This window comes from Gymnodraco acuticeps, unplaced genomic scaffold (assembly GCF_902827175.1).
Source record: "Gymnodraco acuticeps unplaced genomic scaffold, fGymAcu1.1, whole genome shotgun sequence".
Lineage (NCBI taxonomy): Eukaryota > Metazoa > Chordata > Actinopteri > Perciformes > Bathydraconidae > Gymnodraco > Gymnodraco acuticeps.
In genome coordinates, this window is record NW_022990451.1 from 6,973 (window position 1) to 34,067 (window position 27,095).

Sequence of the window (27,095 nt, forward strand, 5' to 3'; positions counted from 1 at the left end):
GTCTCTACTTTAAAGAGTCCTCTCCTGCTGATGTTCAGGTGTATATCAGTATGTAGTGTCTCTACTTTAAAGAGTCCTCTCCTGCTGATGTTCAGGTGTATATCAGTATGTAGTGTCTCTACTTTAAAGAGTCCTCTCCTGCTGATGTTCAGGTGTATATCAGTATGTAGTGTCTCTACTTTAAAGAGTCCTCTCCTGCTGATGTTCAGGTGTATATCAGTATGTAGTGTCTCTACTTTAAAGAGTCCTCTCCTGCTGATGTTCAGGTGTATATCAGTATGTAGTGTCTCTACTTTAAAGAGTCCTCTCCTGCTGATGTTCAGGTGTATATCAGTATGTAGTGTCTCTACTTTAAAGAGTCCTCTCCTGCTGATGTTCAGGTGTATATCAGTATGTAGTGTCTCTACTTTAAAGAGTCCTCTCCTGCTGATGTTCAGGTGTATATCAGTATGTAGTGTCTCTACTTTAAAGAGTCCTCTCCTGCTGATGTTCAGGTGTATATCAGTATGTAGTGTCTCTACTTTAAAGAGTCCTCTCCTGCTGATGTTCAGGTGTATATCAGTATGTAGTGTCTCTACTTTAAAGAGTCCTCTCCTGCTGATGTTCAGGTGTATATCAGTATGTAGTGTCTCTACTTTAAAGAGTCCTCTCCTGCTGATGTTCAGGTGTATATCAGTATGTAGTGTCTCTACTTTAAAGAGTCCTCTCCTGCTGATGTTCAGGTGTATATCAGTATGTAGTGTCTCTACTTTAAAGAGTCCTCTCCTGCTGATGTTCAGGTGTATATCAGTATGTAGTGTCTCTACTTTAAAGAGTCCTCTCCTGCTGATGTTCAGGTGTATATCAGTATGTAGTGTCTCTACTTTAAAGAGTCCTCTCCTGCTGATGTTCAGGTGTATATCAGTATGTAGTGTCTCTACTTTAAAGAGTCCTCTCCTGCTGATGTTCAGGTGTATATCAGTATGTAGTGTCTCTACTTTAAAGAGTCCTCTCCTGCTGATGTTCAGGTGTATATCAGTATGTAGTGTCTCTACTTTAAAGAGTCCTCTCCTGCTGATGTTCAGGTGTATATCAGTATGTAGTGTCTCTACTTTAAAGAGTCCTCTCCTGCTGATGTTCAGGTGTATATCAGTATGTAGTGTCTCTACTTTAAAGAGTCCTCTCCTGCTGATGTTCAGGTGTATATCAGTATGTAGTGTCTCTACTTTAAAGAGTCCTCTCCTGCTGATGTTCAGGTGTATATCAGTATGTAGTGTCTCTACTTTAAAGAGTCCTCTCCTGCTGATGTTCAGGTGTATATCAGTATGTAGTGTCTCTACTTTAAAGAGTCCTCTCCTGCTGATGTTCAGGTGTATATCAGTATGTAGTGTCTCTACTTTAAAGAGTCCTCTCCTGCTGATGTTCAGGTGTATATCAGTATGTAGTGTCTCTACTTTAAAGAGTCCTCTCCTGCTGATGTTCAGGTGTATATCAGTATGTAGTGTCTCTACTTTAAAGAGTCCTCTCCTGCTGATGTTCAGGTGTATATCAGTATGTAGTGTCTCTACTTTAAAGAGTCCTCTCCTGCTGATGTTCAGGTGTATATCAGTATGTAGTGTCTCTACTTTAAAGAGTCCTCTCCTGCTGATGTTCAGGTGTATATCAGTATGTAGTGTCTCTACTTTAAAGAGTCCTCTCCTGCTGATGTTCAGGTGTATATCAGTATGTAGTGTCTCTACTTTAAAGAGTCCTCTCCTGCTGATGTTCAGGTGTATATCAGTATGTAGTGTCTCTACTTTAAAGAGTCCTCTCCTGCTGATGTTCAGGTGTATATCAGTATGTAGTGTCTCTACTTTAAAGAGTCCTCTCCTGCTGATGTTCAGGTGTATATCAGTATGTAGTGTCTCTACTTTAAAGAGTCCTCTCCTGCTGATGTTCAGGTGTATATCAGTATGTAGTGTCTCTACTTTAAAGAGTCCTCTCCTGCTGATGTTCAGGTGTATATCAGTATGTAGTGTCTCTACTTTAAAGAGTCCTCTCCTGCTGATGTTCAGGTGTATATCAGTATGTAGTGTCTCTACTTTAAAGAGTCCTCTCCTGCTGATGTTCAGGTGTATATCAGTATGTAGTGTCTCTACTTTAAAGAGTCCTCTCCTGCTGATGTTCAGGTGTATATCAGTATGTAGTGTCTCTACTTTAAAGAGTCCTCTCCTGCTGATGTTCAGGTGTATATCAGTATGTAGTGTCTCTACTTTAAAGAGTCCTCTCCTGCTGATGTTCAGGTGTATATCAGTATGTAGTGTCTCTACTTTAAAGAGTCCTCTCCTGCTGATGTTCAGGTGTATATCAGTATGTAGTGTCTCTACTTTAAAGAGTCCTCTCCTGCTGATGTTCAGGTGTATATCAGTATGTAGTGTCTCTACTTTAAAGAGTCCTCTCCTGCTGATGTTCAGGTGTATATCAGTATGTAGTGTCTCTACTTTAAAGAGTCCTCTCCTGCTGATGTTCAGGTGTATATCAGTATGTAGTGTCTCTACTTTAAAGAGTCCTCTCCTGCTGATGTTCAGGTGTATATCAGTATGTAGTGTCTCTACTTTAAAGAGTCCTCTCCTGCTGATGTTCAGGTGTATATCAGTATGTAGTGTCTCTACTTTAAAGAGTCCTCTCCTGCTGATGTTCAGGTGTATATCAGTATGTAGTGTCTCTACTTTAAAGAGTCCTCTCCTGCTGATGTTCAGGTGTATATCAGTATGTAGTGTCTCTACTTTAAAGAGTCCTCTCCTGCTGATGTTCAGGTGTATATCAGTATGTAGTGTCTCTACTTTAAAGAGTCCTCTCCTGCTGATGTTCAGGTGTATATCAGTATGTAGTGTCTCTACTTTAAAGAGTCCTCTCCTGCTGATGTTCAGGTGTATATCAGTATGTAGTGTCTCTACTTTAAAGAGTCCTCTCCTGCTGATGTTCAGGTGTATATCAGTATGTAGTGTCTCTACTTTAAAGAGTCCTCTCCTGCTGATGTTCAGGTGTATATCAGTATGTAGTGTCTCTACTTTAAAGAGTCCTCTCCTGCTGATGTTCAGGTGTATATCAGTATGTAGTGTCTCTACTTTAAAGAGTCCTCTCCTGCTGATGTTCAGGTGTATATCAGTATGTAGTGTCTCTACTTTAAAGAGTCCTCTCCTGCTGATGTTCAGGTGTATATCAGTATGTAGTGTCTCTACTTTAAAGAGTCCTCTCCTGCTGATGTTCAGGTGTATATCAGTATGTAGTGTCTCTACTTTAAAGAGTCCTCTCCTGCTGATGTTCAGGTGTATATCAGTATGTAGTGTCTCTACTTTAAAGAGTCCTCTCCTGCTGATGTTCAGGTGTATATCAGTATGTAGTGTCTCTACTTTAAAGAGTCCTCTCCTGCTGATGTTCAGGTGTATATCAGTATGTAGTGTCTCTACTTTAAAGAGTCCTCTCCTGCTGATGTTCAGGTGTATATCAGTATGTAGTGTCTCTACTTTAAAGAGTCCTCTCCTGCTGATGTTCAGGTGTATATCAGTATGTAGTGTCTCTACTTTAAAGAGTCCTCTCCTGCTGATGTTCAGGTGTATATCAGTATGTAGTGTCTCTACTTTAAAGAGTCCTCTCCTGCTGATGTTCAGGTGTATATCAGTATGTAGTGTCTCTACTTTAAAGAGTCCTCTCCTGCTGATGTTCAGGTGTATATCAGTATGTAGTGTCTCTACTTTAAAGAGTCCTCTCCTGCTGATGTTCAGGTGTATATCAGTATGTAGTGTCTCTACTTTAAAGAGTCCTCTCCTGCTGATGTTCAGGTGTATATCAGTATAGTGTCTCTACTTTAAAGAGTCCTCTCCTGCTGATGTTCAGGTGTATATCAGTATGTAGTGTCTCTACTTTAAAGAGTCCTCTCCTGCTGATGTTCAGGTGTATTTCAGTATGTAGTGTCTCTACTTTAAAGAGTCCTCTCCTGCTGATGTTCAGGTGTATATCAGTATGTAGTGTCTCTACTTTAAAGAGTCCTCTCCTGCTGATGTTCAGGTGTATATCAGTATGTAGTGTCTCTACTTTAAAGAGTCCTCTCCTGCTGATGTTCAGGTGTATATCAGTATGTAGTGTCTCTACTTTAAAGAGTCCTCTCCTGCTGATGTTCAGGTGTATATCAGTATGTAGTGTCTCTACTTTAAAGAGTCCTCTCCTGCTGATGTTCAGGTGTATATCAGTATGTAGTGTCTCTACTTTAAAGAGTCCTCTCCTGCTGATGTTCAGGTGTATATCAGTATGTAGTGTCTCTACTTTAAAGAGTCCTCTCCTGCTGATGTTCAGGTGTATATCAGTATGTAGTGTCTCTACTTTAAAGAGTCCTCTCCTGCTGATGTTCAGGTGTATATCAGTATGTAGTGTCTCTACTTTAAAGAGTCCTCTCCTGCTGATGTTCAGGTGTATATCAGTATGTAGTGTCTCTACTTTAAAGAGTCCTCTCCTGCTGATGTTCAGGTGTATATCAGTATGTAGTGTCTCTACTTTAAAGAGTCCTCTCCTGCTGATGTTCAGGTGTATATCAGTATGTAGTGTCTCTACTTTAAAGAGTCCTCTCCTGCTGATGTTCAGGTGTATATCAGTATGTAGTGTCTCTACTTTAAAGAGTCCTCTCCTGCTGATGTTCAGGTGTATATCAGTATGTAGTGTCTCTACTTTAAAGAGTCCTCTCCTGCTGATGTTCAGGTGTATATCAGTATGTAGTGTCTCTACTTTAAAGAGTCCTCTCCTGCTGATGTTCAGGTGTATATCAGTATGTAGTGTCTCTACTTTAAAGAGTCCTCTCCTGCTGATGTTCAGGTGTATATCAGTATGTAGTGTCTCTACTTTAAAGAGTCCTCTCCTGCTGATGTTCAGGTGTATATCAGTATGTAGTGTCTCTACTTTAAAGAGTCCTCTCCTGCTGATGTTCAGGTGTATATCAGTATGTAGTGTCTCTACTTTAAAGAGTCCTCTCCTGCTGATGTTCAGGTGTATATCAGTATGTAGTGTCTCTACTTTAAAGAGTCCTCTCCTGCTGATGTTCAGGTGTATATCAGTATGTAGTGTCTCTACTTTAAAGAGTCCTCTCCTGCTGATGTTCAGGTGTATATCAGTATGTAGTGTCTCTACTTTAAAGAGTCCTCTCCTGCTGATGTTCAGGTGTATATCAGTATGTAGTGTCTCTACTTTAAAGAGTCCTCTCCTGCTGATGTTCAGGTGTATATCAGTATGTAGTGTCTCTACTTTAAAGAGTCCTCTCCTGCTGATGTTCAGGTGTATATCAGTATGTAGTGTCTCTACTTTAAAGAGTCCTCTCCTGCTGATGTTCAGGTGTATATCAGTATGTAGTGTCTCTACTTTAAAGAGTCCTCTCCTGCTGATGTTCAGGTGTATATCAGTATGTAGTGTCTCTACTTTAAAGAGTCCTCTCCTGCTGATGTTCAGGTGTATATCAGTATGTAGTGTCTCTACTTTAAAGAGTCCTCTCCTGCTGATGTTCAGGTGTATATCAGTATGTAGTGTCTCTACTTTAAAGAGTCCTCTCCTGCTGATGTTCAGGTGTATATCAGTATGTAGTGTCTCTACTTTAAAGAGTCCTCTCCTGCTGATGTTCAGGTGTATATCAGTATGTAGTGTCTCTACTTTAAAGAGTCCTCTCCTGCTGATGTTCAGGTGTATATCAGTATGTAGTGTCTCTACTTTAAAGAGTCCTCTCCTGCTGATGTTCAGGTGTATATCAGTATGTAGTGTCTCTACTTTAAAGAGTCCTCTCCTGCTGATGTTCAGGTGTATATCAGTATGTAGTGTCTCTACTTTAAAGAGTCCTCTCCTGCTGATGTTCAGGTGTATATCAGTATGTAGTGTCTCTACTTTAAAGAGTCCTCTCCTGCTGATGTTCAGGTGTATATCAGTATGTAGTGTCTCTACTTTAAAGAGTCCTCTCCTGCTGATGTTCAGGTGTATATCAGTATGTAGTGTCTCTACTTTAAAGAGTCCTCTCCTGCTGATGTTCAGGTGTATATCAGTATGTAGTGTCTCTACTTTAAAGAGTCCTCTCCTGCTGATGTTCAGGTGTATATCAGTATGTAGTGTCTCTACTTTAAAGAGTCCTCTCCTGCTGATGTTCAGGTGTATATCAGTATGTAGTGTCTCTACTTTAAAGAGTCCTCTCCTGCTGATGTTCAGGTGTATATCAGTATGTAGTGTCTCTACTTTAAAGAGTCCTCTCCTGCTGATGTTCAGGTGTATATCAGTATGTAGTGTCTCTACTTTAAAGAGTCCTCTCCTGCTGATGTTCAGGTGTATATCAGTATGTAGTGTCTCTACTTTAAAGAGTCCTCTCCTGCTGATGTTCAGGTGTATATCAGTATGTAGTGTCTCTACTTTAAAGAGTCCTCTCCTGCTGATGTTCAGGTGTATATCAGTATGTAGTGTCTCTACTTTAAAGAGTCCTCTCCTGCTGATGTTCAGGTGTATATCAGTATGTAGTGTCTCTACTTTAAAGAGTCCTCTCCTGCTGATGTTCAGGTGTATATCAGTATGTAGTGTCTCTACTTTAAAGAGTCCTCTCCTGCTGATGTTCAGGTGTATATCAGTATGTAGTGTCTCTACTTTAAAGAGTCCTCTCCTGCTGATGTTCAGGTGTATATCAGTATGTAGTGTCTCTACTTTAAAGAGTCCTCTCCTGCTGATGTTCAGGTGTATATCAGTATGTAGTGTCTCTACTTTAAAGAGTCCTCTCCTGCTGATGTTCAGGTGTATATCAGTATGTAGTGTCTCTACTTTAAAGAGTCCTCTCCTGCTGATGTTCAGGTGTATATCAGTATGTAGTGTCTCTACTTTAAAGAGTCCTCTCCTGCTGATGTTCAGGTGTATATCAGTATGTAGTGTCTCTACTTTAAAGAGTCCTCTCCTGCTGATGTTCAGGTGTATATCAGTATGTAGTGTCTCTACTTTAAAGAGTCCTCTCCTGCTGATGTTCAGGTGTATATCAGTATGTAGTGTCTCTACTTTAAAGAGTCCTCTCCTGCTGATGTTCAGGTGTATATCAGTATGTAGTGTCTCTACTTTAAAGAGTCCTCTCCTGCTGATGTTCAGGTGTATATCAGTATGTAGTGTCTCTACTTTAAAGAGTCCTCTCCTGCTGATGTTCAGGTGTATATCAGTATGTAGTGTCTCTACTTTAAAGAGTCCTCTCCTGCTGATGTTCAGGTGTATATCAGTATGTAGTGTCTCTACTTTAAAGAGTCCTCTCCTGCTGATGTTCAGGTGTATATCAGTATGTAGTGTCTCTACTTTAAAGAGTCCTCTCCTGCTGATGTTCAGGTGTATATCAGTATGTAGTGTCTCTACTTTAAAGAGTCCTCTCCTGCTGATGTTCAGGTGTATATCAGTATGTAGTGTCTCTACTTTAAAGAGTCCTCTCCTGCTGATGTTCAGGTGTATATCAGTATGTAGTGTCTCTACTTTAAAGAGTCCTCTCCTGCTGATGTTCAGGTGTATATCAGTATGTAGTGTCTCTACTTTAAAGAGTCCTCTCCTGCTGATGTTCAGGTGTATATCAGTATGTAGTGTCTCTACTTTAAAGAGTCCTCTCCTGCTGATGTTCAGGTGTATATCAGTATGTAGTGTCTCTACTTTAAAGAGTCCTCTCCTGCTGATGTTCAGGTGTATATCAGTATGTAGTGTCTCTACTTTAAAGAGTCCTCTCCTGCTGATGTTCAGGTGTATATCAGTATGTAGTGTCTCTACTTTAAAGAGTCCTCTCCTGCTGATGTTCAGGTGTATATCAGTATGTAGTGTCTCTACTTTAAAGAGTCCTCTCCTGCTGATGTTCAGGTGTATATCAGTATGTAGTGTCTCTACTTTAAAGAGTCCTCTCCTGCTGATGTTCAGATGTATATCAGTATGTAGTGTCTCTACTTTAAAGAGTCCTCTCCTGCTGATGTTCAGGTGTATATCAGTATGTAGTGTCTCTACTTTAAAGAGTCCTCTCCTGCTGATGTTCAGGTGTATATCCAGGTGTATATCAGTATGTAGTGTCTCTACATGTCTCCATGCTTTAATGTTCAAAAAGCTCTTTATTTCTCTCATACTGCCTGTGCTGCAGCACCTCTTTTCACCCTCTGTCTGAAACCAGAGCCCAGTCTGCTCTGAATGGTTAGCTGGCCGGCTCTGTTGTGATTGGTCAACAGCTTAGAGATGTCCCGCCCCTTAGCCTATCACGTACAATGTGTTGGAGCGCTCGCCAATAGGAGCGTGAGTGTTACATATACAGTAGATGTCACTATGTAAGTAGAGACAGTTCAATATTTTCCTCTGATATTCTGATATTTTACCCCTAAAATAATATATAATTTAGTAGTTTCTTCTTATACTTGTATTAGCTTAAAGTGTAAAGTAACTAAAGCTGTCAGCTAAACGTAGTTAGTAATCATAATATTGGCTTCAGGAAATGTATTGGAGTAGAAGTATAAAGTAGCAGAAAATGCAAATACTCAAGTTAAATACAAGAACTTCAAACTTGCACTAAATTCCACCACTGATTGTTTTAGTGGTGTTTCTCTGTAGTTTTACCGGCAGCCAAAGGAAGACGTTTTAAACTTTTCTCTCCTGCATTGTGTGCGAGCGCTGACTCTCATCACCACCCAGACAAAGGCTGAGTGACGCACAAAGAAAAGGACCTCGTCTAAAGAGAAAGGATGCCTTCGGGGTTGCCTGGAGAGAGAGCAGATAAAGTGAGGCGGTGATAAGACGACCATAGTTCAGTAATGTTGGTCCAATGCCATGGAGACCATCTGTCTTTGTGAAGAGCCTTTATGCTAACTTGGAGCTAATTCAAAAGTGTAAATGTTTTAATGAATTTACTTTAATACTGCAATCATGTCAAGGTGGGGTTAGGAAGGCAGGACCCACATGCAGGATAACACAGGGGAGGCAGATGGGAGAATATGAACTTTTTTAAATATTGAACACTTTGAGGCATAACGAATTAAATACACTTTCACTGTCTGGTTTATTTTTTAGAATATTATAAGACCTTATTTGAATGCAAACACATCAATTTATGATAGCGAGAAGAGAGAAAATGTAATTACACACTGTTAAAAAAATCTATGTTTTTTCTGTGGATTATTGTTGTATTAGCAGTTTCATAAATATTATGAAATATTATAAAAACAGAAAATATTTGATAAGGGTAATTCAAAATGTACATTTGTAAATAAAAACTAAAGGTAGCTATAAAATAGGTATTTAAATATTTCACATAATGTATTCATATGGGAAATCTTCATGTTATACATCATATTGAACTATTTGTAGTTTTTAAACAATGAAAACTTTAATGTATCATTAATTAAATACACTTACACTGTCTAGTTGATTTATTTGAATTTTCTAATACCTTATTTGACCACAAACATGATGAATACATTTAGCTTTTTAAAGAAAATATAATTGTTTTTTATGTATGTAATACCCGTTATGAACACTAGGGGGCAGCGATGTGACAGTAATCAGAATGTCACGCTCTGCTGCACACACCACCACCGAAGAAGAGGAAGAAGAAGCAGGAAGATGAAGGAGGCAGCTGATGACAGATCTTAGGTGAGACGCTGCTATCGAATAAAACACAACAAAACAGCTTCACAACTCATTAAAACACGGTAACGCGAAATGTGAAGCTCTAAATGTGCATTTTAATATCTAACGGGTTGTATTAGTGGTTGTTTTTAGCTTAGTATTAGCTAAATCCGTCCCTGTTGTAAAGCCTATAAGCATAACGTTATGCGTGACGTCACAGTTTGTTTACTGAGTCCATAAACTGTTTCTGGAAACAACATTTCACTTGAATTATGTTGCATTAAATCGCAGTTATTGCCATTTTAACCCCTTATTTTTGATGTCACAATGACACCTCCTGTAGTTAAACAGTTAATATTGCATAATACACATCCCCACACACACTAATACACTGTTTATTGAGTCAAAGCTGTTAAAATGTTAAGATTTAATTGAATTACAGACTTCCTTAGTGATGCATAAAGCAAAAAAGACAGGATACTACGAGAACATATAGAACAATAATGTGTTTTTTAACCTACAGAGGATGAACAACAGAGAGGAAATGTAACTTTAAGCATCATATTTCACTTTAAAGCAGATGTGTTTCTCTGTAGGAGTTCTTTAAGATTTAAAGGGCTGTATGAACGTGTTTAGGGTTAATAACATGTATAAAGAAAGCGTAATTAGACCGTATGAAGACTCTGTTTCTCTGATGGTAGATTGTTGACTTTTGGTTTCATTTTATTCTAAGTATTAGTGAGCAGCAGTGATCGACAGACCATCTGTTTTAATATTGTAACCCTTGTGTTGTGTTCGAAAGCTGTTTCCGTTCATGGTGTTCGCGGGTCCCATGATTTATCTCAGTCCAAAACACTCACAAACAATGACTATCATCCAATATTGTTTTAACTACATCATAACTAACTTATTATGCGTTCATAACCGTCCTGTTGTAATGTAATGTTATGGCCCAAAACTCATTACACCACATATTGCACACGTGCATGTGTGAGTTCAGGTTCAAGTGTTAGTGTACATATTCTTCCCGTGGGGGGAGGGGGGGGGCAGAGGGAGGGGAGACCAGGGGTATTTCTCAATGTCAAGTAAGGATGCTCCAGAGCCACTATTTCAAGGATGCTACGTCATCGAGTGCCGCCGAAGGACTGTTCCAATGTCCAGCATACTTGGAATTCTACCGAGGCCCGGCGTCCTTCGTAGCGAGACATTTCGAGGCTGCACATGTGTATCCTCTGCGGTCTTAAAATCCCCACAATGCTTTGCGCACGGACCAATGTCTAAAGTCAAAGATGAATCTTGATTGGGCCAAATTTGACCCCGAGTGACCCACGACATGCTGCTGGGACCCGAACACCAAATTATACACTTTTTTTTTTCGAGACCTTCAGACTCGGCTCAAATGGTCAAAATCAGGTTTGTAGTGTTTATATATCTGTTAGAGGATATCATGAGGCCTCGTTCCGATACACTAGAGCGTAGTTATATATCATTAGAACTTGAAACGGGTCACGGGAGACCCGAACACGACATAAGGGTTAAGAAATAAATGCAGTATTTTTGACATTATTTCTAAGCTGAATTTTCCAGCAAACCTTTATTTTCACAAGTTATTTGAAGTTGCTATAATTGAATAAAACAACAAACATATTTGACTTTCTGCTTCATCCATCGTAAAACAGTTTTGTTTGTTTCATTCAGAAGTGAAATGAATGGCAATGATTAGATTAACAGATTCTTAATCACCAACTATTTTGATGAGCAATTATTCCTCTGGGTCCTTTCAGGGGGAATGGTTGAAAATGCTCCTTTAGTGCTGAGAATAACGGCTTTTATCTGTTTTTGATCAATTTGATGTTAATATCTGTTAGTTTTGGACTGACGGAGCACATTGAAGACAGAAAAACAGACATTTTCCATCAAACTATGAGTAAAAAATAGAGTAATTGTTAGTTTTAACCTTCCTGTAGCTACCAGAAATGTCACTATGTGTCTTTCAAGTATATAGTGTCTTTTCATCATTTATTTTCCTTTATTCTGCTTTTATCTGTTACTTATCTATTTGAAGTAAATATCCGTCAGTTTTTGACGGATTTTTCACAATTTTCAGACATTTTCCATCAATCTATGAATAAAAAAATAGAGTAATTGTTAGTTTTAACCTTCCTGTAGCAACAATAAATGTCACTCTACGTATCTTTCAAGTATAGATTTGGTGTCTAATTCATATTTTCCTTTCCTTTATTCTGCTTTTATCTGTTCTTCATCTATTTGAAGTTAATATCTGTGAGCTTTGGACTCACCGAGCACATTTTAACTCAGATTTTTCACAATATTCTGACATTTTCCATCAAATGATGAATACAAAATGAAGTCATTCTTAGTGTTAACCTCACTGTAGCTCCAATAAGTTACTCTATGCATCTTAAAGTGAGCCTTTCAAGTATAGATTTGGTGTGTAATTCATTATTTCCTTTCCTTTTATCTGTTCTATATATATTTGAAGTTAATATCTGTGAGTTTTGGACTGAACTTTTCAAGACATAGAAACCGAGATTTTCCACAAAACAACAATAAAACATCCAATAAGTGTTAGTTGTAACCTCACTGTAGCTACAAGAACTTTCGCTACGTGTCTTTCAGGTCTAAATGTCAGCGTCTAACCCTCCGTCTGTATCCCCTCTGTCTTCCAGCAGCTTCTATGCTCCAGCTCAGGACTGCAGAAGAAGAAAGCAGCCGCTCCGAGATCTCTCTTCTCCGACAGGCCGTGTTACAAAACGATGCCCGGCTCCTCGATGAAATGCTCTGCCAAGAAGTCTACAAAAAGGTCATCAACTGCCGCGGCGGATGGGGCGTTTCGGGCACGCCGCTGCACGCCGCCGTCTCCAAAGGTCACCTGAGCTGCCTTCAGGTGCTTCTGGGTCGCGGGGCACTCGTGGATTGTGTCGACGTCAAAGCTCAAACGCCGCTATTCTCAGCCGTCCGTGGGAAATACCTGGATTGTGTGTTAGCGCTCTTAAAAGCCGGAGCTAACCCAAACGGTAATTCGTCCAATAACTGCTCTCCCGTGCTAACCGCGGCGCGAGAAGGAGACGTGAAGATCTTGAAAGAGTTGCTAGATGGAGGCGCTGAGGTGAATTCTCGCTCTAAAGTTCTCCTCTGGACATCCAGCGCCAGAGTTTCTAGCGGTCCGCTGTACCTGGCGGCGGTTTACGGACACATGGAGTGTTTCAGACTGCTTCTGCTCTACGGGGCGGATCCGGATTATAACTGCACGGACGCCAAGCTGCTGGGCTCCATCAAGCAGCCCAAGACGGTGCTGGAGATGTGTCTGAGGCACGGCTGCGGGGTGGAGTTCGTGCAGCTGCTCATCGACTTCGGAGCCAACGTCTACCTCCCAACGCTCATCATCGAGAAGTCCACCAAGCAGAACGAGGCCGTGGAGCTGCTGCTGGAGGAGAGAGGTACTCAACCATCACTTCTTTAAACTTACAACAAAGGGTCATTTTGAACAGATGGAACCACTTTGAATATGACCCATTTCCGCCTTAAACAGCTTGTTAGTAAAGTCAGTACAATTTATTTATAAAGCGCTTTTCACAGACAAGTGCTTGACAACACATTAAAACATCATAAAATAATAAATGACCACCCAACCCACGTGTTAAGAAGTGATAAAAACACAATAACAACATAGGATACAAATAAAAGCACGCGGCAGTGGCTCAGTCAGTACGGGCTTGGAGTGGGAGCCGTAGGGTCGCCGGTTCAAGTCCCTGAACAGACCTGAATATGGAGTGTGGACTGCTACTTGGAGAGGTCCCAGTTCACCTCCTGCCCTGCCGTGGTGCCCTTGAGCTGCTGGAGGAGAGAGGTACCCAACCATCACTTCCTTAAACTTGATCCTTTGAATATGACGGATTTCTGCCTCAAACAGCTTGTGAGGCAGCAAAGGGTCATTTTAAACAGATGTAATCACAACAAAGTGAAAGTCTTTGCAAATCATTTTTGATGCTGGAGGAGAGAGGTATGAGGAGAGTGTTTGTGTTACCGTATTACTTCGTGTTTCCCGAGTGTTAAGTTCCTCTTCTTCGCTCCTCTCTCTGCAGGGAACCCAAAGGCCTTGTCCTCCCAGTGCCGCCTCGCTGTCCGCGCTCACCTGAAGACGATGGACCGGATGCATCTGATCGATCAGCTGGACATGCCCACGCGTCTCGTGAACTTCCTGAAACACAAGCCCGTCTCCGTCCCCGTGCTTTAGAGACAACATGTCCCTCATTTTTATTTAAATCTGTGAACCATCTGTGTTTAAAATGTCTGCTGTGCTTTTCTGTCTGAACATTAAATGTGTGGATAAGTGCAGAGGGGCTTCTGTTTCATTATTACTTATTAAAAAGTCTGCTTTTTGGGGGTTGTCCCTTTCCTGTAGTGTGTTCTGTAGGTTTAAGTGCATGTTAATGGTCTGCAAAGGCTCAAAACTCACAGTTTGACCTGAAAATAAACATAATATGGCACATTTAATACTCACCCCGCAGCCATTGGTCGATCTGCTGCTTCTTCAGTTCTCCGTCACATGTTCATCACAAGTTAGTGACCTCACAAAGGAGCTGTTTCTTCTTGATAAGATAAGAACACATACTTATCGCCAGGAATACACAAATGAATGTAATGGAGTTTTGGCGATTAGACCCCGTTGTGCAGGAAGTATCATTCGGGAGGGGAGAAACGGTCCGATGAAACCCCCCCGGGGTCTAGATACTGGTGGTGGTGAATGGATAGTTGGGTTCGGTCTGAAGGGGAGGGGCTTAGCTTGACCCTGGTGGTGGTGAATGGATAGTTGGGTTGGTCTGAAGGGGAGGGGCTTAGCTTGACCCTGGTGGTGGTGAATGGATGGTTGGGTTGGTCTGAAGGGGAGGGGCTTAGCTTGACCCTGGTGGTGGTTGGATAGTTGGGTTCGGTCTGAAGGGGAGGGGCTTAGCTTGACCTGGTGGTGGTGAATGGATAGTTGGGTTGGGTCTGAAGGGGAGGGGCTTAGCTTGACCCTGGTGGTGGTGAATGGATGGTTGGGTTGGTCTGAAGGGGAGGGGCTTAGCTTGACCCTGGTGGTGGTGAATGGATAGTTGGGTTGGTCTGAAGGGGAGGGGCTTAACTTGACCCTGGTGGGGGTGAATGGATAGTTGGGTTGGTCTGAAGGGGAGGGGCTTAGCTTGACCCTGGTGGTGGTGAATGGATAGTTGGGGTCGGTCTGAAGGGGAGGGGCCTTAGCTTGACCCTGGTGGTGGTGAATGGATAGTTGGGGGTCGGTCTGAAGGGGAGGGGCTTAGAGCTTGACCCTGGTTTGGTGAATGGATAGTTGGGGTCGGTCTGAAGGGGAGGGGCTTAGCTTGACCCTGGGTTGGTGAATGGATAGTTGGGGTCGGTCTGAAGGGGAGGGGCTTAGCTTGACCCTGGTGGTGGTGAATGGATAGTTGGGGTCGGTCTGAAGGGGAGTGGCTTAGCTTGACCCTGGTGGTGGTGAATGGATAGTTGGGTCGGTCTGAAGGGGAGGGGCTCAGCTTGACCCTGGTGGTGGTGAATGGATGGTTGGGTTCGGTCTGAAGGGGAGTGGCTTAACTTGACCCTGGTGGTGGTGAATGGGTGGTTGGGGTCGGTCTGAAGGGGAGGGGCTTAGCTTGACCCTGGTGGTGGTGAATGGATAGTTGGGTTCGGTCTGAAGGGGAGTGGCTTAACTTGACCCTGGTGGTGGTGAATGGATGGTTGGGGTCGGTCTGAAGGGGAGGGGCTTAGCTTGACCCTGGGTGGTGGTGAATGGATGGTTGGGTTCGGTCTGAAGGGGAGGGGCTTAGCTTGACCCTGGTGGGTGGTGAATGGATAGTTGGTTCGGTCTGAAGGGGAGTGGCTTAACTTGACCCTGGTGGTGGTGAATGGATGGTTGGGTTCGGTCTGAAGGGGAGGGGCTTAGCTTGACCCTGGTGGTGGTGAATGGATAGTTGGGTTGGTCTGAAGGGGAGGGGCTCAGCTTGACCCTGGTGGTGTGAATGGATAGTTGGGGTCGGTCTGAAGGGGAGTGGCTTAGCTTGACCCTGGTGGTGGTGAATGGATAGTTGGGTCGGTCTGAAGGGGAGGGGCTCAGCTTGACCCTGGTGGTGGTGAATGGATAGTTGGGGTCGGTCTGAAGGGGAGTGGCTTAGCTTGACCCTGGTGGTGGTGAATGGATAGTTGGGTTCGGTCTGAAGGGGAGGGGCTTAGCTTGACCCTGGTGGTGGTGAATGGATGGTTGGGGTCGGTCTGAAGGGGAGTGGCTTAGCTTGACCCTGGTGGTGGTGAATGGATGGTTGGGTTCGGTCTGAAGGGGAGTGGCTTAACTTGACCCTGGTGGTGGTGAATGGATGGTTGGGTTCGGTCTGAAGGGGAGGGGCTTAGCTTGACCCTGGTGGTGGTGAATGGATAGTTGGGTTCGGTCTGAAGGGGAGTGGCTTAACTTGACCCTGGTGGTGGTGAATGGATGGTTGGGTTCGGTCTGAAGGGGAGGGGCTTAACTTGACCCTGGTGGTGGTGAATGGATAGTTGGGTTGGTCTGAAGGGGAGGGGCTCAGCTTGACCCTGGTGGTGGTGAATGGAGAGAGAGTAGTAACATGGAAATAGTAAATGAAGAGTAAAGACGGTCTTCCTGGTTGAACTTGCGCTGAGCTTCATTTGTCTGAACTTACAATGTAAAATTGTGAAAAATCGAATGACTCTAAAACTTTTTACAGACATTTATATAATGAGTTAATGCACTATGATCATTGTGGGGAAAAATAGATAAATGTACTCATATGCAGGGAAAAAAACATTTTGAGAGGTACATTTTAGAAGAAACTTTACTTAAAAAAAGATTGAACCTGATAACACCGTAAAGGATGCTTACCGTGCATTATGTTTGTAAAAATGGTAACCTAATTAAATGAGACTCTGCAATAGGATTTAGCAAAAAGGAAAAACTAGTTTGATAGGTATTTATTGCAAATGTATCTTTTTCAGGGTATATCCACATTTCTTTTCACATAAAATTACGACATTATTTTTGAAGATTCTAGATTTTTACTCACTATTTGTAGTAAATAGTAATATTATTTTGACCTACAATGCCATTTATATTCTGTATTATGAACCACTGTTATTTTTGTTTTGAGGAAAGACGTACACCTAAAGCTCGGGGCTCAGTCAGGCTGTAAAACTGTACATTTACTATATTATTGATCATCATAAGTCCAAACTAGACAAAGATAGACAAAATATTGATTGAAAAACTATTTAACCAACAACTTCATTTTTGTTGAGGATCTGAAAAAGGATCAATGGTATCTGTGAGTGAATATTGAGAGCCTCAAAAACATACATTGAAGACAAGTGTTGATCTTGTTTAATTATAGAAATACTTTGTTATTCAGAGTAAACATCAGCATTTAAACAATTCAACATGTGATTCCTCAGACCGCCAGCAGGAGGCAGCAGAGTCCTGACAGGAAGAAGGCACTACATCTGAAACAGAACAGAATAAGCACCAATTACCAAATGAAACATCAGAACTTCAAGTGTTGCCATCCTGAGGAAATACAAACATGGGAAGGAGGATCCAATTATAAACAAATAACATTATTTTAACTTTTACAACTAAGATATTTAGTTTTAGAACTCAAAAGAGAACAAAAACAACCACACATGTTCTTATTATACATCCATGGTGGAGAGTTGCCCGGATAGGCGGAGCTCTTCGTTCCTGACGTCAGAGCAATTTCAAATCTCTATCAGTCTGTATCAGATCCGTTGCAGCCCCGTTTTTAGAGATTTGGGTAACGAGGAAAAGAGAGAGGGTTTTATTTTTTGACGCTGCGTGAGTTCCCCGACACACCGGGGACACATGTATGTATAAAAGACATCACAAAGTGCATTTTGCACGATAGGTCCCCTTTAAATGCATCAATCTGGTGCACTTTGAGAGCAGAATTAGGACGTTTGTTGTATGAACTTTAAAACAATTCAATAATAAGACATTGGTTGTAAAAATATGCAAATCGAATCCACTTCATCTAACCCTTACCAACCTCACATGCAAATGCAGATACACGAAACACATAAACAGACATTGACCAACTCTCTGCATAGCATGTCTCTCTCCTTGTTATTGTGCATTCATAAGGCATACAGTAAGAGTTCTTTATTGCAGGGCCTGAGTATTGTGCCCTCGGCTAAATGCTAATTTCAACATGCTAACTTTCTAACAATGACTAAGCTAACATATGCTAACAGGGTTAACGGTCACTGTGTACCGTTTTTCTAAATTGCGTCAGATTGCTTTCATTTACAGAAACACAAAGCACAGCTGAGGATTATGGGAATGTTTAGTTTTACAGTTTTTTTAACATTAACCAAATTATTGGGGAAATTATAAATGTGGACTTGATAATGTCATCAGGATTCATCCTATGGTCACCATGGATGGATAAACCAAATGTCATAGCAATAGTTGTTCTCTCTTAGTCTGGACATCCGTTGTGTGTCCAGTTTAAAATATGTGCCTTTTTGAGTTTAAGAGTAAAGTTTGGTTTGATGTTGGTCTCATGGCTTCACAAACAAAGAGCTTCAATGTCAGTTTTGGATTTGAAAGGCGGCATGTTGTCTCACAAGAGTCGGAAATATCTGCTGCTAAGTCTGAGAAATAACTCGTTGTCCAAGAAATCTGCTGTTTCGAAAACAAATGCTCAACCAGTTCAGTTTCGGTGACACACAAGTCATAGTCCATATAGCACCCTGCAGCTTCATGATGAGGCAACGGCCCCTCGTTGAAATACAGATAACATCTGTTTGGTACATGTGGGACATATCTGTTGCGTATACTTGTAATACCAATCAGGTACTTCTTGTATCTGTCCATAATAACGTTGAGCTGTTGCTGATAAACGCCCGCTGCTCGCACCGCTCTCGACCCGTCGGCCTCCTCCAGACGAGCCTGATGGATCAACATCTGGGTGTGAAACGCAGCGCCGTTCACCCACTGCTTCAGAAGCATAGAGTTCATATGTCCATCGACCAGCATGGAGTTCTGGGAAAGAAAAAGGAGCAGGTGTTCGAGCCATTTTCCTTTCATCATTATGGTTTGAATGTTTGCAGTGGCGTTTCTATATGTACAAAAGTGGTGGGGCACAAACAACTTAGATGTCTATAAGCTTCTGCAGTGAGGTTCATGGCTGCTGAGGCTCTGACTCTTCAGGTTTACAAATATTATATTTTGACCTAAATCAAAATATAATATTATTTTCAAAAGCTTTTTTTGTCTGATGCTTCAATTAATTTTAAACAGACAGTTCAACAGAAGGATAACCAAAAAATGTAATTTTATCATTTAAATACTGAATTGTTCTCTCTTAGTAAGATCCCATTTTCAATAACATTGCAGTCTTACCTTGACTTGAAGATGAAGTCCATTTGCCTAACCTTCTGGACAAACATCTCTATTACTTTTTTGTAAAAGTCCTCCTTATGTTCTTGTAGTTTCAAAAGTCTATCATAAATCTAAATGATGGACTTAGGATTCGAAAATTATAAAAGTAGGGTAGACATGTGGATATTATCCGGCTGAACAAAACGTACATTTATCTAACAGCTACGCTTCCCACAGATCTTATTTTGAGCTATTTTCTAAAATCCTATGGAGAAATCTCATTGCTTTTTTGTGGAGGGAAGCCATGCGCAGCTTACTTCCTGGTTTTAGGACGCGTCTCTCTCCTCCTCTTCACCTGCTCTTCACACACCACACTTTTCGCGGCACACGTACTTACAGCCAATCAGCTCTGAATGATGTGAGATGACGTATGGTGGGGATGGCAGCTCTATGCCCCTATGATCATTATCTTTTGCCACACACATTAAATAGCGCAGTGTAGTTTTTACAGTCACTGTTCACTTAGACAGTGAGAGGGAGGGGCAGGATCGGGTTTTGTCCCACATGGCTCTAAACAGCTCAATAGGCACACACTGTAGACACTAATTAGAAGAACACAGACTAAAACAGCAATGAGACGAATCAGATGATTAAACACGATCTTAAAATATATTTTATATATATTTTTTAATTTATTTTTTGCATTTTGTTGTAATCATTATTTTAATACTTTCTGCTGACACTAGGTGGGGCTGTGCCCCTAATGACGAGTCGCCACTGAATGTTTGTCTTATTAATATCATTGTTGTGAGTCACACTAGAAGAAGTTAGACAGATAGACGGAAGTGGTTATTAAATGTATTAACAGATTAAAACGCCACGACAATAGGATTACTTACTGATTAAGATAAGATAGACTCTAATGATCCCAATTTGGGAAACTGTCTCGTCGCCAAGATTAACTAAATATGCAAAACAGTGAATATAAACATATCAATAATGAGGATATATATATCTATAGAGTATATACATTGAATACACAATATACATATATATATATATATATACAGAATAGAAGGCAGTGTACATTATGCTTATCTAGCCTATCCCACTTTACAATTTACATTTGAGTTAACGGTTGAATTAAAGTTTTAAGTTAAATTGAATTCCTCAAAGGACCTCCTGAGAAACAATGTATTCAAATGAGTGAATTAGTGATTGAGAAGGACATAACAGGAGATATCAATGTAGCATGATCCTTCAAATACAGCTGGAAGACTTTAAAAGGTTGTACCTTTAGCCGCGTTAGCTGCACACTGAGATCGAGCTCTATTTGCCGGGTCTCAGCTAGTTGGAGCTGTGGCTTCCCCAAGTTGATCTGCAGACGCTTCAAATACTCGTCCATCAGGTCTCGGACCTTCACAGTAAAAGAATGTCAACATTTGTGAAAGCCTATTTCAAATATTGGTCATCGTTGTATATATCGATTCTGTAGTCAAGAGACTATGAAAGACTACAATTCCCAAGCCTTTAGGAGACACAGATATGCACAGAAAACAATATTAGTTTGTTTATCATTTAATTAGAATATTTCCTTTATTGTTTTCATTTGATCGAATATTATAAAGGCCTATTTAAGTGGCCCAAGTTGCACAACATCAACACACGCAAACTAGTCGTCACAGCTGTGAGTAAAATAAATAAATAAAAATACAAGGCGTTAAAATGCTTGTTTTAAGCGGCTTAATGGAAACAAAGGAAGGAAGTCGCAGCAGCTAACCTTAAGCACCTGTTATTAAACTGAGAAACCATCAGGGTCTCACCTTGTTGGCCTTCTCGTCTGCAAACACCCTCTGCAACATTTCAGCCGTGCCCATGGTTTTTCCCCCTATTGACTCTAAGATCATGGAAATGATGAGAGCACCGAGTCCCACAGCGTTGGGCACGGTTGTGAACCCAGCGAGTGCACCACCCAGCTTCTCTACAGTACTTGGAACATCGAGGGGTTCTTCATCGTTAAAGACTTGTTCACGGTAACTGTCCAGCACATCGGTTGAGTTGAGTCCAGAGTAACTTAGCAGGGAGCTGAGTGCAGAGAAATACTCATTAGTCTTCTGTAATGGAAATTATGATTATCAGAGAATTGAATGCTATAATGTTATATTTAACATATAAATAATAATATTCTCTAAGCCTTACATGTCAACAGACAGTAGATCTCAGCATTCAGGAAGGTGTGCAGTCACAAAGTGTCATGTGACCACACAGTGGGTGATCATTGGTCTGATCATGGGTCTAATGTACTCTGATATGGTCAGTTATCTCATGACTAAGCATGTATTCATTGTTACTGTATGTCAGAGTTGGGCTGATTGAGTGTTTCTGATGGGTTGCAGTGGAGTTGAAGGAAGTTCTGTTGCATCCAAGATTTAATATCAGTAAGAAGACTTTGGAGGTTAAAGTTGAATGTTATCGGTATAGCAGGGAAGCAGGATTTGTCAGAGGGGAAGGATTTACAGTACAAAAAGAAGGGGACCGAGGACTGAACCCTGGGGGACACCATGAGTGATTAGGACAATGTAGGATTGACAGTCGTTTATGGAGATCTATTGATGTTTGTTAGCGAGTAATTATTCCGATAGTATACCGACGGCTTGAGAGGGAGGATCTGCAGAGATAAGTACGTCGTTGCAGCTCTGTGGGAGCATCTTGTGATGGTTAAAAGTAAACAAACAAACCTTTTTAAACAACTATTTTAGTGTCTAATGTTCACCGGGTCAGCCTGTTGAAGGTTCCTAGTTCTCATGAATCCCTGACTTTCCCCACTTGCTGTTATCGGGTACTTCTCAAATGCCCTTTGACAAATACAATCCTGACCCAATGACGGTACAAGATCAAAATCATTAAATGGTTTGTATAAAATATATAGTATCTTCAAAAGTTAAAACAATTACATGTATTTTCATTTGGGAAGTAAACAATGCATACCTGTCAATTCCAATACCGTGCCAATTTTTTGAAGCAAACAGTCCTTCTGAAAACACTTCAAGCTGAGCAAGTTGCTTTTCCTGTAATGACTCGCCCTGGCCCATTTTCTGTTTGGCTGGGAGCACCAAGAGGAGAAGAAAGTTTCATGATGTCTGTGTTAACTAACTGATTGTGAAGTAAAGAGCCTATCTTCTGTCCATACATAAGGAAAAGCTGTTTTGATAAGAACTCCTTGCAACTTGCAGGCAATCAGAATCGAATATTGACCCAGATCAAGGTATACAAAGTTATATAAAAACTCAGTGAATACAAAAACCTAAATAGGAAAGAATGTGTACATTGTTGTTTTGAAGCAGTCTATCTGGAGGAAGCATGAACTTACCTTATGAGAAGAGAACTGTACAAATAATCAATCAACAACGATCCAGTGGTAATGGGTTCCTCTGTCTGAGAGGGTTCAGGTATCTCTGTCAGATTTAAAAGAAGAAACTGTTAATGTTTACCAGAGTGATTAAAAGTTAACTTTGCACCATTGAGTCTTGTTGAGATATTGAAGAGATAAGAGATGTATAAACAAACTACGAGCACAAAGTCCTCTTTGTGTCTGTCTTTCAGAATTAAAACAAAAAACATTATCATGATGCAAAACTCCTAGAGATTCAACATTATCAAAAATAAGTCCTGTTAATTGATTTTCACCTTTGCTCATATATAGGGATGGGTATCATTAAGGTTTTAACGGTACTACTACTTTTATCGATACCGCTTATCGGTCCGGTCTTTTAACGGGACTCTTATCGGTTCTTTTGGAGAAAAAGAAAAGGTAAACTAACTAAACACATTGTGAACAAAACTAACATTGCTTTTTATTTAAATTAAATAAATAATATTTATCATCAAAAGAAACAACAATGCTTTAACAAATCGTATTAAATAATCTGATGACAGAACTGTGAACAGAATAGCTGAAACTTTAACAAACTAAATAACTCGGTTTCCTCTAATCATTAATGTTTGTATAATGTAGTTAACTCTGTGTGTTGCTGCTAGCATACATAACACCTGACGTGGAAACGTTACTCGTGGATGGAGCTACAGAGCTGCTAGAAAGACGGTCGAACCCGGTACATTCCTCCGTCTGGATGTGGAGCACTTTTGATACATGTTTAGACACATTGCTCGTGTTACCGCCCTCACATGCTAAACTCTTATTGCACTTTTGGTAACGAGCATTCTCCACATCGAGACGGGTAAAGTTTAACCACACCTTGGAGCGCGTTCTCTCGGCCATCTCCTCCGTGTGTGTGTGTTGCTGAATGTAGCAGCTGCGTGTGTGTAAACTGCCCCGCCCCCTCGCAAGCAGGCGGGAGAGAGATCTCGACTGGATTCAAAAGATCGAAAATACTAAAATAATCATAGACGCATTTTGCAGAAACGGAGTTGGCGACACTAAAACTGCAATATAATGTTTATGTAGCAATAATACATACGACATATTTGTTACATGTCTCCAGTACCGATAAAAAAACATATAAAAAATCCTGTCATTCACAAAATACTGAGTTTTTTCTCAAAATGTTGGTTTTTGACGTTTTTCTCAACATTCTGACTTTTTTCTCAAAATCTCAAAAAAGTAGTCATCACATACAGAGCATCAACTAGTTCCTGAACAGTGTCCTTCACATGCTGATATCCAAGAGAGGGAGTTACACAGTTACAAGATGGAGGAATGCCGGTTCTTGTAGGTAATCATAAGGCGCTTTCACACCGGAGTACTTTTCCCAAGAACTAGGCCGATAGTTCTTGGGATTTTGCGTTCACACCAAAAAGATCTGGAACTAGTCCCTAGTTCGCGCAAACCTTTTCACCCCCAGATAGTCCCTGCTAGAGCGGTAGTACTTTCCTGAGGAGGAAATGGTTCGTGGGTGTGTCGGCCACACTAACAATTTCTGATTGGCTGGGAGAATTCCAAACCACGCCCCGTAAAACTCTGAAAAGAAAATGACCCTACTTCTCACTCTATGAATGACCTCAGTTAATGGTCTCATTCCCAGTCCTATATGGGGATATTTAGGGGGTCAGTAAGGGGTCTGTTATTGGGAAAGTGGTCCATGGTGGCCTTGGCTTTTCCAAAGTGAGGTGATATTATTGTATTTCCTTACAGTGTTTAGAAACAGACTCATATTTTTCCTTACCAGAAGGATTTCCATGTTGACATCCTTGAACCTCGGAGCGGCAGGCTCACCGCTAAGCCTTCTGGGAAATTCTGGATGCCAATACCGATGGCCAAATTTCTGAGGACACAAAACACAAACAAAAAACAGTCAGAGGGAAAGACTCACATGAAACTACAAGCTACAAGACAGTATTTAATATGTTGTTGTCTTTTTTGTCACGCCCTGTCAAGGACGGACAAAAGAAGGAGACCAAACATGATTCATTTCCTATTAAAGAACATTTATTTAAAGAAACTAAGTTAATTATGAAGTCAGTGTAGGAGCCATGAAACGTGCATAGTAATGCGTTTTGTTTTAATATAAATAATATAATATTGTTTCCTGCTGTCGCTATAGTCAGTTAATCAGTAATGTGTGTAGTGTGTGTGTATTTGAACACGCATCAGTCAGAGTTTCCGTTAGCCGGTAATTACCGGACTTTGACCGGTAAAATATGCTGAAGACCGGCAGATCTAAATCTCTCCGGTCAAAATCATTTCCCTTAGCGCAATACCGCATCAGTTGCACCACTTATGTGACAGACAAGAAGAGTACATTCTCATGTCCTACATTTAATGTGGAGAACGAGATTCATCCTCCTGAAGGAGACATTTTGACCCCTCATGTAAACAAATGCATAATGCTGCGCTATACTTGGCCGCCACACCTCGTTGCTAAGCAATGCTTATTGTTTGGTGTACACACAATTCAAGCTAGAACTAACACACTTAGCTATTTGATCTACCTCTGGAACAAGTTAAACTAGTTATAAATATATTTATTCTTCACTGTCGGGTCACTCATAACTGGATCAGTGAGCTGCATGAGATACTGACAGGCTGTCAGGAGAGAGAGAGGGAGGGGGGGAGAGAGAGGGAGGCTCCGTTTATTATTCCCTTGTTATTATCCAAAGTTACTGTACACTTTTGAATAATGTAGTTAATCTACTATAATTAGTTTGTTTAAAATAGAGTCGTTATCAATTTGTTTTAAAGCTCAATAAATAACAAAGAAGACACTTTTCTCATTTTGTCCGGAAAATGAAACTTTAACGGACATGTTGACCGGCAAACTCTGGCATCAGTATATAAAGCAAAGTCAAACCTATTTTCATTACACTCCGGTATATCAAGACCGTCTTCTGCTGGTGGCGCTACCAACCAATGATGATCCATCCAATAGTGGTTACAATATTTCAGGCCCCAGATCTTAATGCTGATAAGGACATAAAGGTGAAAATCAATTAACAGGACTTATTTTTGATAATGTAGAATCTCTAGCAGTTTTGCATCATGATAATGTTTTTTGTTTTAATTCTGAAAGACAGACACAAAGAGGACTTCGTGCTCGTAGTTTGTTTATACATCTCTTATCTCTTCAATATCTCAACAAGACTCAATGGTGCAAAGTTAACTTTTAACCACTCTGGTAAACATTTAACAGTTTCTTCTTTTAAATCTGACAGAGATACCTGAACCCTCTCGACAGAGGAACCCATTACCACTGGATCGTTGTTGATTGATTATTTGTACAGTTCTCTTCTCATAAGGTAAGTTCATGCTTCCTCCAGATAGACTGCTTCAAAACAACAATGTACACATTCTTTCCTATTTAGGTTTTTGTATTCACTGAGTTTTTATAGAACTTTGTATACCTTGATCTGAGTCCATATTCGATTCTGATGGCCTGCAAGTTGCAAGGAGTTCTTATCAAAAGAGGGTTTCCTTATATATGGACAGAAGATAGGCTCTTTACTACACAATCAGTTAGTTAACACAGACGTCACAAAACTTTCTTCTGCTCTTTGTGCTCCCAGCCAAACAGAAAATGGGCCAGGGCGAGTCATTACCTCCGGAACAGCGACTTGCTCAGCTTGAAGTGTTTTCAGATGCACTGTTTGCTTCAGAACAATGGCAGGGTATTGGAATCGACAGGTATGCATTGTTCAAAGAAAATACATGTCAGTGTTTCAACTTTTGAAGATACTATATATTTTATATAAACCATTTAATGATTTTGATCTTGTGCCGTCATTGGGTCAGAAGTGTATTTGTCAAAGGGCATTTGAGAAGTACCCGATAACAGCAAGTGGGACGAGTCAGGGGTTCATGAGAACTAGGAACCTTCAACAGGCTGACCCGGTGAACCCTAGACACTAAAATAGTTGTTTAAAAAGGTTTGTTTGTTTAATTTTAACCATCACAAGATCAGGGTTCTTACACCTTTTCCAAAGTCAAATTCAAGCACTTTTCAAGCATTTTCAAGGTGCATTTCCAAGCTTTTCAAGCATCTTACAGCGGTTGTAAATTACATATTTATATACACATACTTATACTCAAATGATTATTTCCCTACCTCACATTAAATCAGATGTTCTTGATGCTATAAACCAGTGGTTCTCAAACTTTTTTCAATAATGTTCCCCCTTTGAAAAAAATATTCCGCCAAGTACCCCCTGATCAGCGCAGAAACTATTTGTTAGGGACAAAATGCCTATAGGCTATAAAGAGGTACAGTCAGCACAGCGCTGCACCATCAGTGTCTGATTTATTAAAACAACAACATTGTAACTGAGAAACACGTAAGCTACATTTCAAATCTTTACAATCCATCACTAAATTCATGGCAAACCAATTTTAACATCATGCAATAACACTGAGACGACATTAGCTGCTTTGAACTGATCTTTTTGATAAGTTGTACTTAATGAAACATGGGCTCGAGCTTCACTGAGCATCATGAGGCTAACTGCAGTTATTACACTTCGCGTTTTGAAATATGTGAAACTCTGTTCATATAATACCCACACTGCTCTAACTTCGATACTTTTCCTAAAATTGGTATATTTATTTATTTTGGGGCGTGGGGAATGAAGAGAA

General features: G+C 40.7%; 2 protein-coding genes across 3 annotated transcripts; one reads left to right on the forward strand and one right to left on the reverse strand.

Annotated features, from left to right (window-relative positions):
* Positions 1-9,555: 9,555 nt before the first annotated feature.
* LOC117552347 (ankyrin repeat and SOCS box protein 12-like) lies at positions 9,556-13,950 on the forward strand. Of its 2 annotated transcripts, none has more exons than XM_034225724.1 (3): positions 9,556-9,615; positions 12,282-13,052; positions 13,698-13,950. In XM_034225724.1, exons 2-3 carry the CDS (start codon positions 12,290-12,292, stop codon positions 13,847-13,849), a joined length of 915 nt encoding a protein of 304 aa, XP_034081615.1. In that variant the 5' UTR covers positions 9,556-9,615; positions 12,282-12,289; the 3' UTR covers positions 13,850-13,950. The 2 variants fall into 2 exon arrangements, with proteins under 2 accessions (XP_034081615.1, XP_034081616.1); XM_034225725.1 differs by having other exon boundaries at positions 9,568-9,615; positions 12,285-13,052.
* Positions 13,951-17,668: 3,718 nt separating this feature from the next.
* Positions 17,669-24,735, reverse strand: LOC117552357. Its single transcript, XM_034225736.1, has 6 exons — positions 24,731-24,735; positions 24,227-24,294; positions 22,001-22,115; positions 20,836-21,097; positions 20,307-20,429; positions 17,669-18,673 (listed from the first exon to the last, which is right to left on the reverse strand). Exons 1-6 carry the CDS (start codon positions 24,733-24,735, stop codon positions 18,137-18,139), a joined length of 1,110 nt encoding a protein of 369 aa, XP_034081627.1. The 3' UTR covers positions 17,669-18,136.
* Positions 24,736-27,095: the final 2,360 nt, after the last annotated feature.

Coding starts and splice junctions, on each gene's coding strand:
- LOC117552347 (XM_034225724.1), top strand. CDS start 12,290: ATGCTCCAGCTCAGGACTGCAGAAGAAGAAAGCAGCCGCTCCGAGATC. Junction 13,053..13,697: donor GCTGCTGCTGGAGGAGAGAG/GTACTCAACCAT, acceptor CTCTCTCTGCAG/GGAACCCAAAGGCCTTGTCC.
- LOC117552357 (XM_034225736.1), bottom strand. Junction 22,116..24,226: donor GGTGAGCCTGCCGCTCCGAG/GTTCAAGGATGT, acceptor TGGTGCTCCCAG/CCAAACAGAAAATGGGCCAG. Junction 18,674..20,306: donor TGCAGCTAACGCGGCTAAAG/GTACAACCTTTT, acceptor TTTCTTTCCCAG/AACTCCATGCTGGTCGATGG.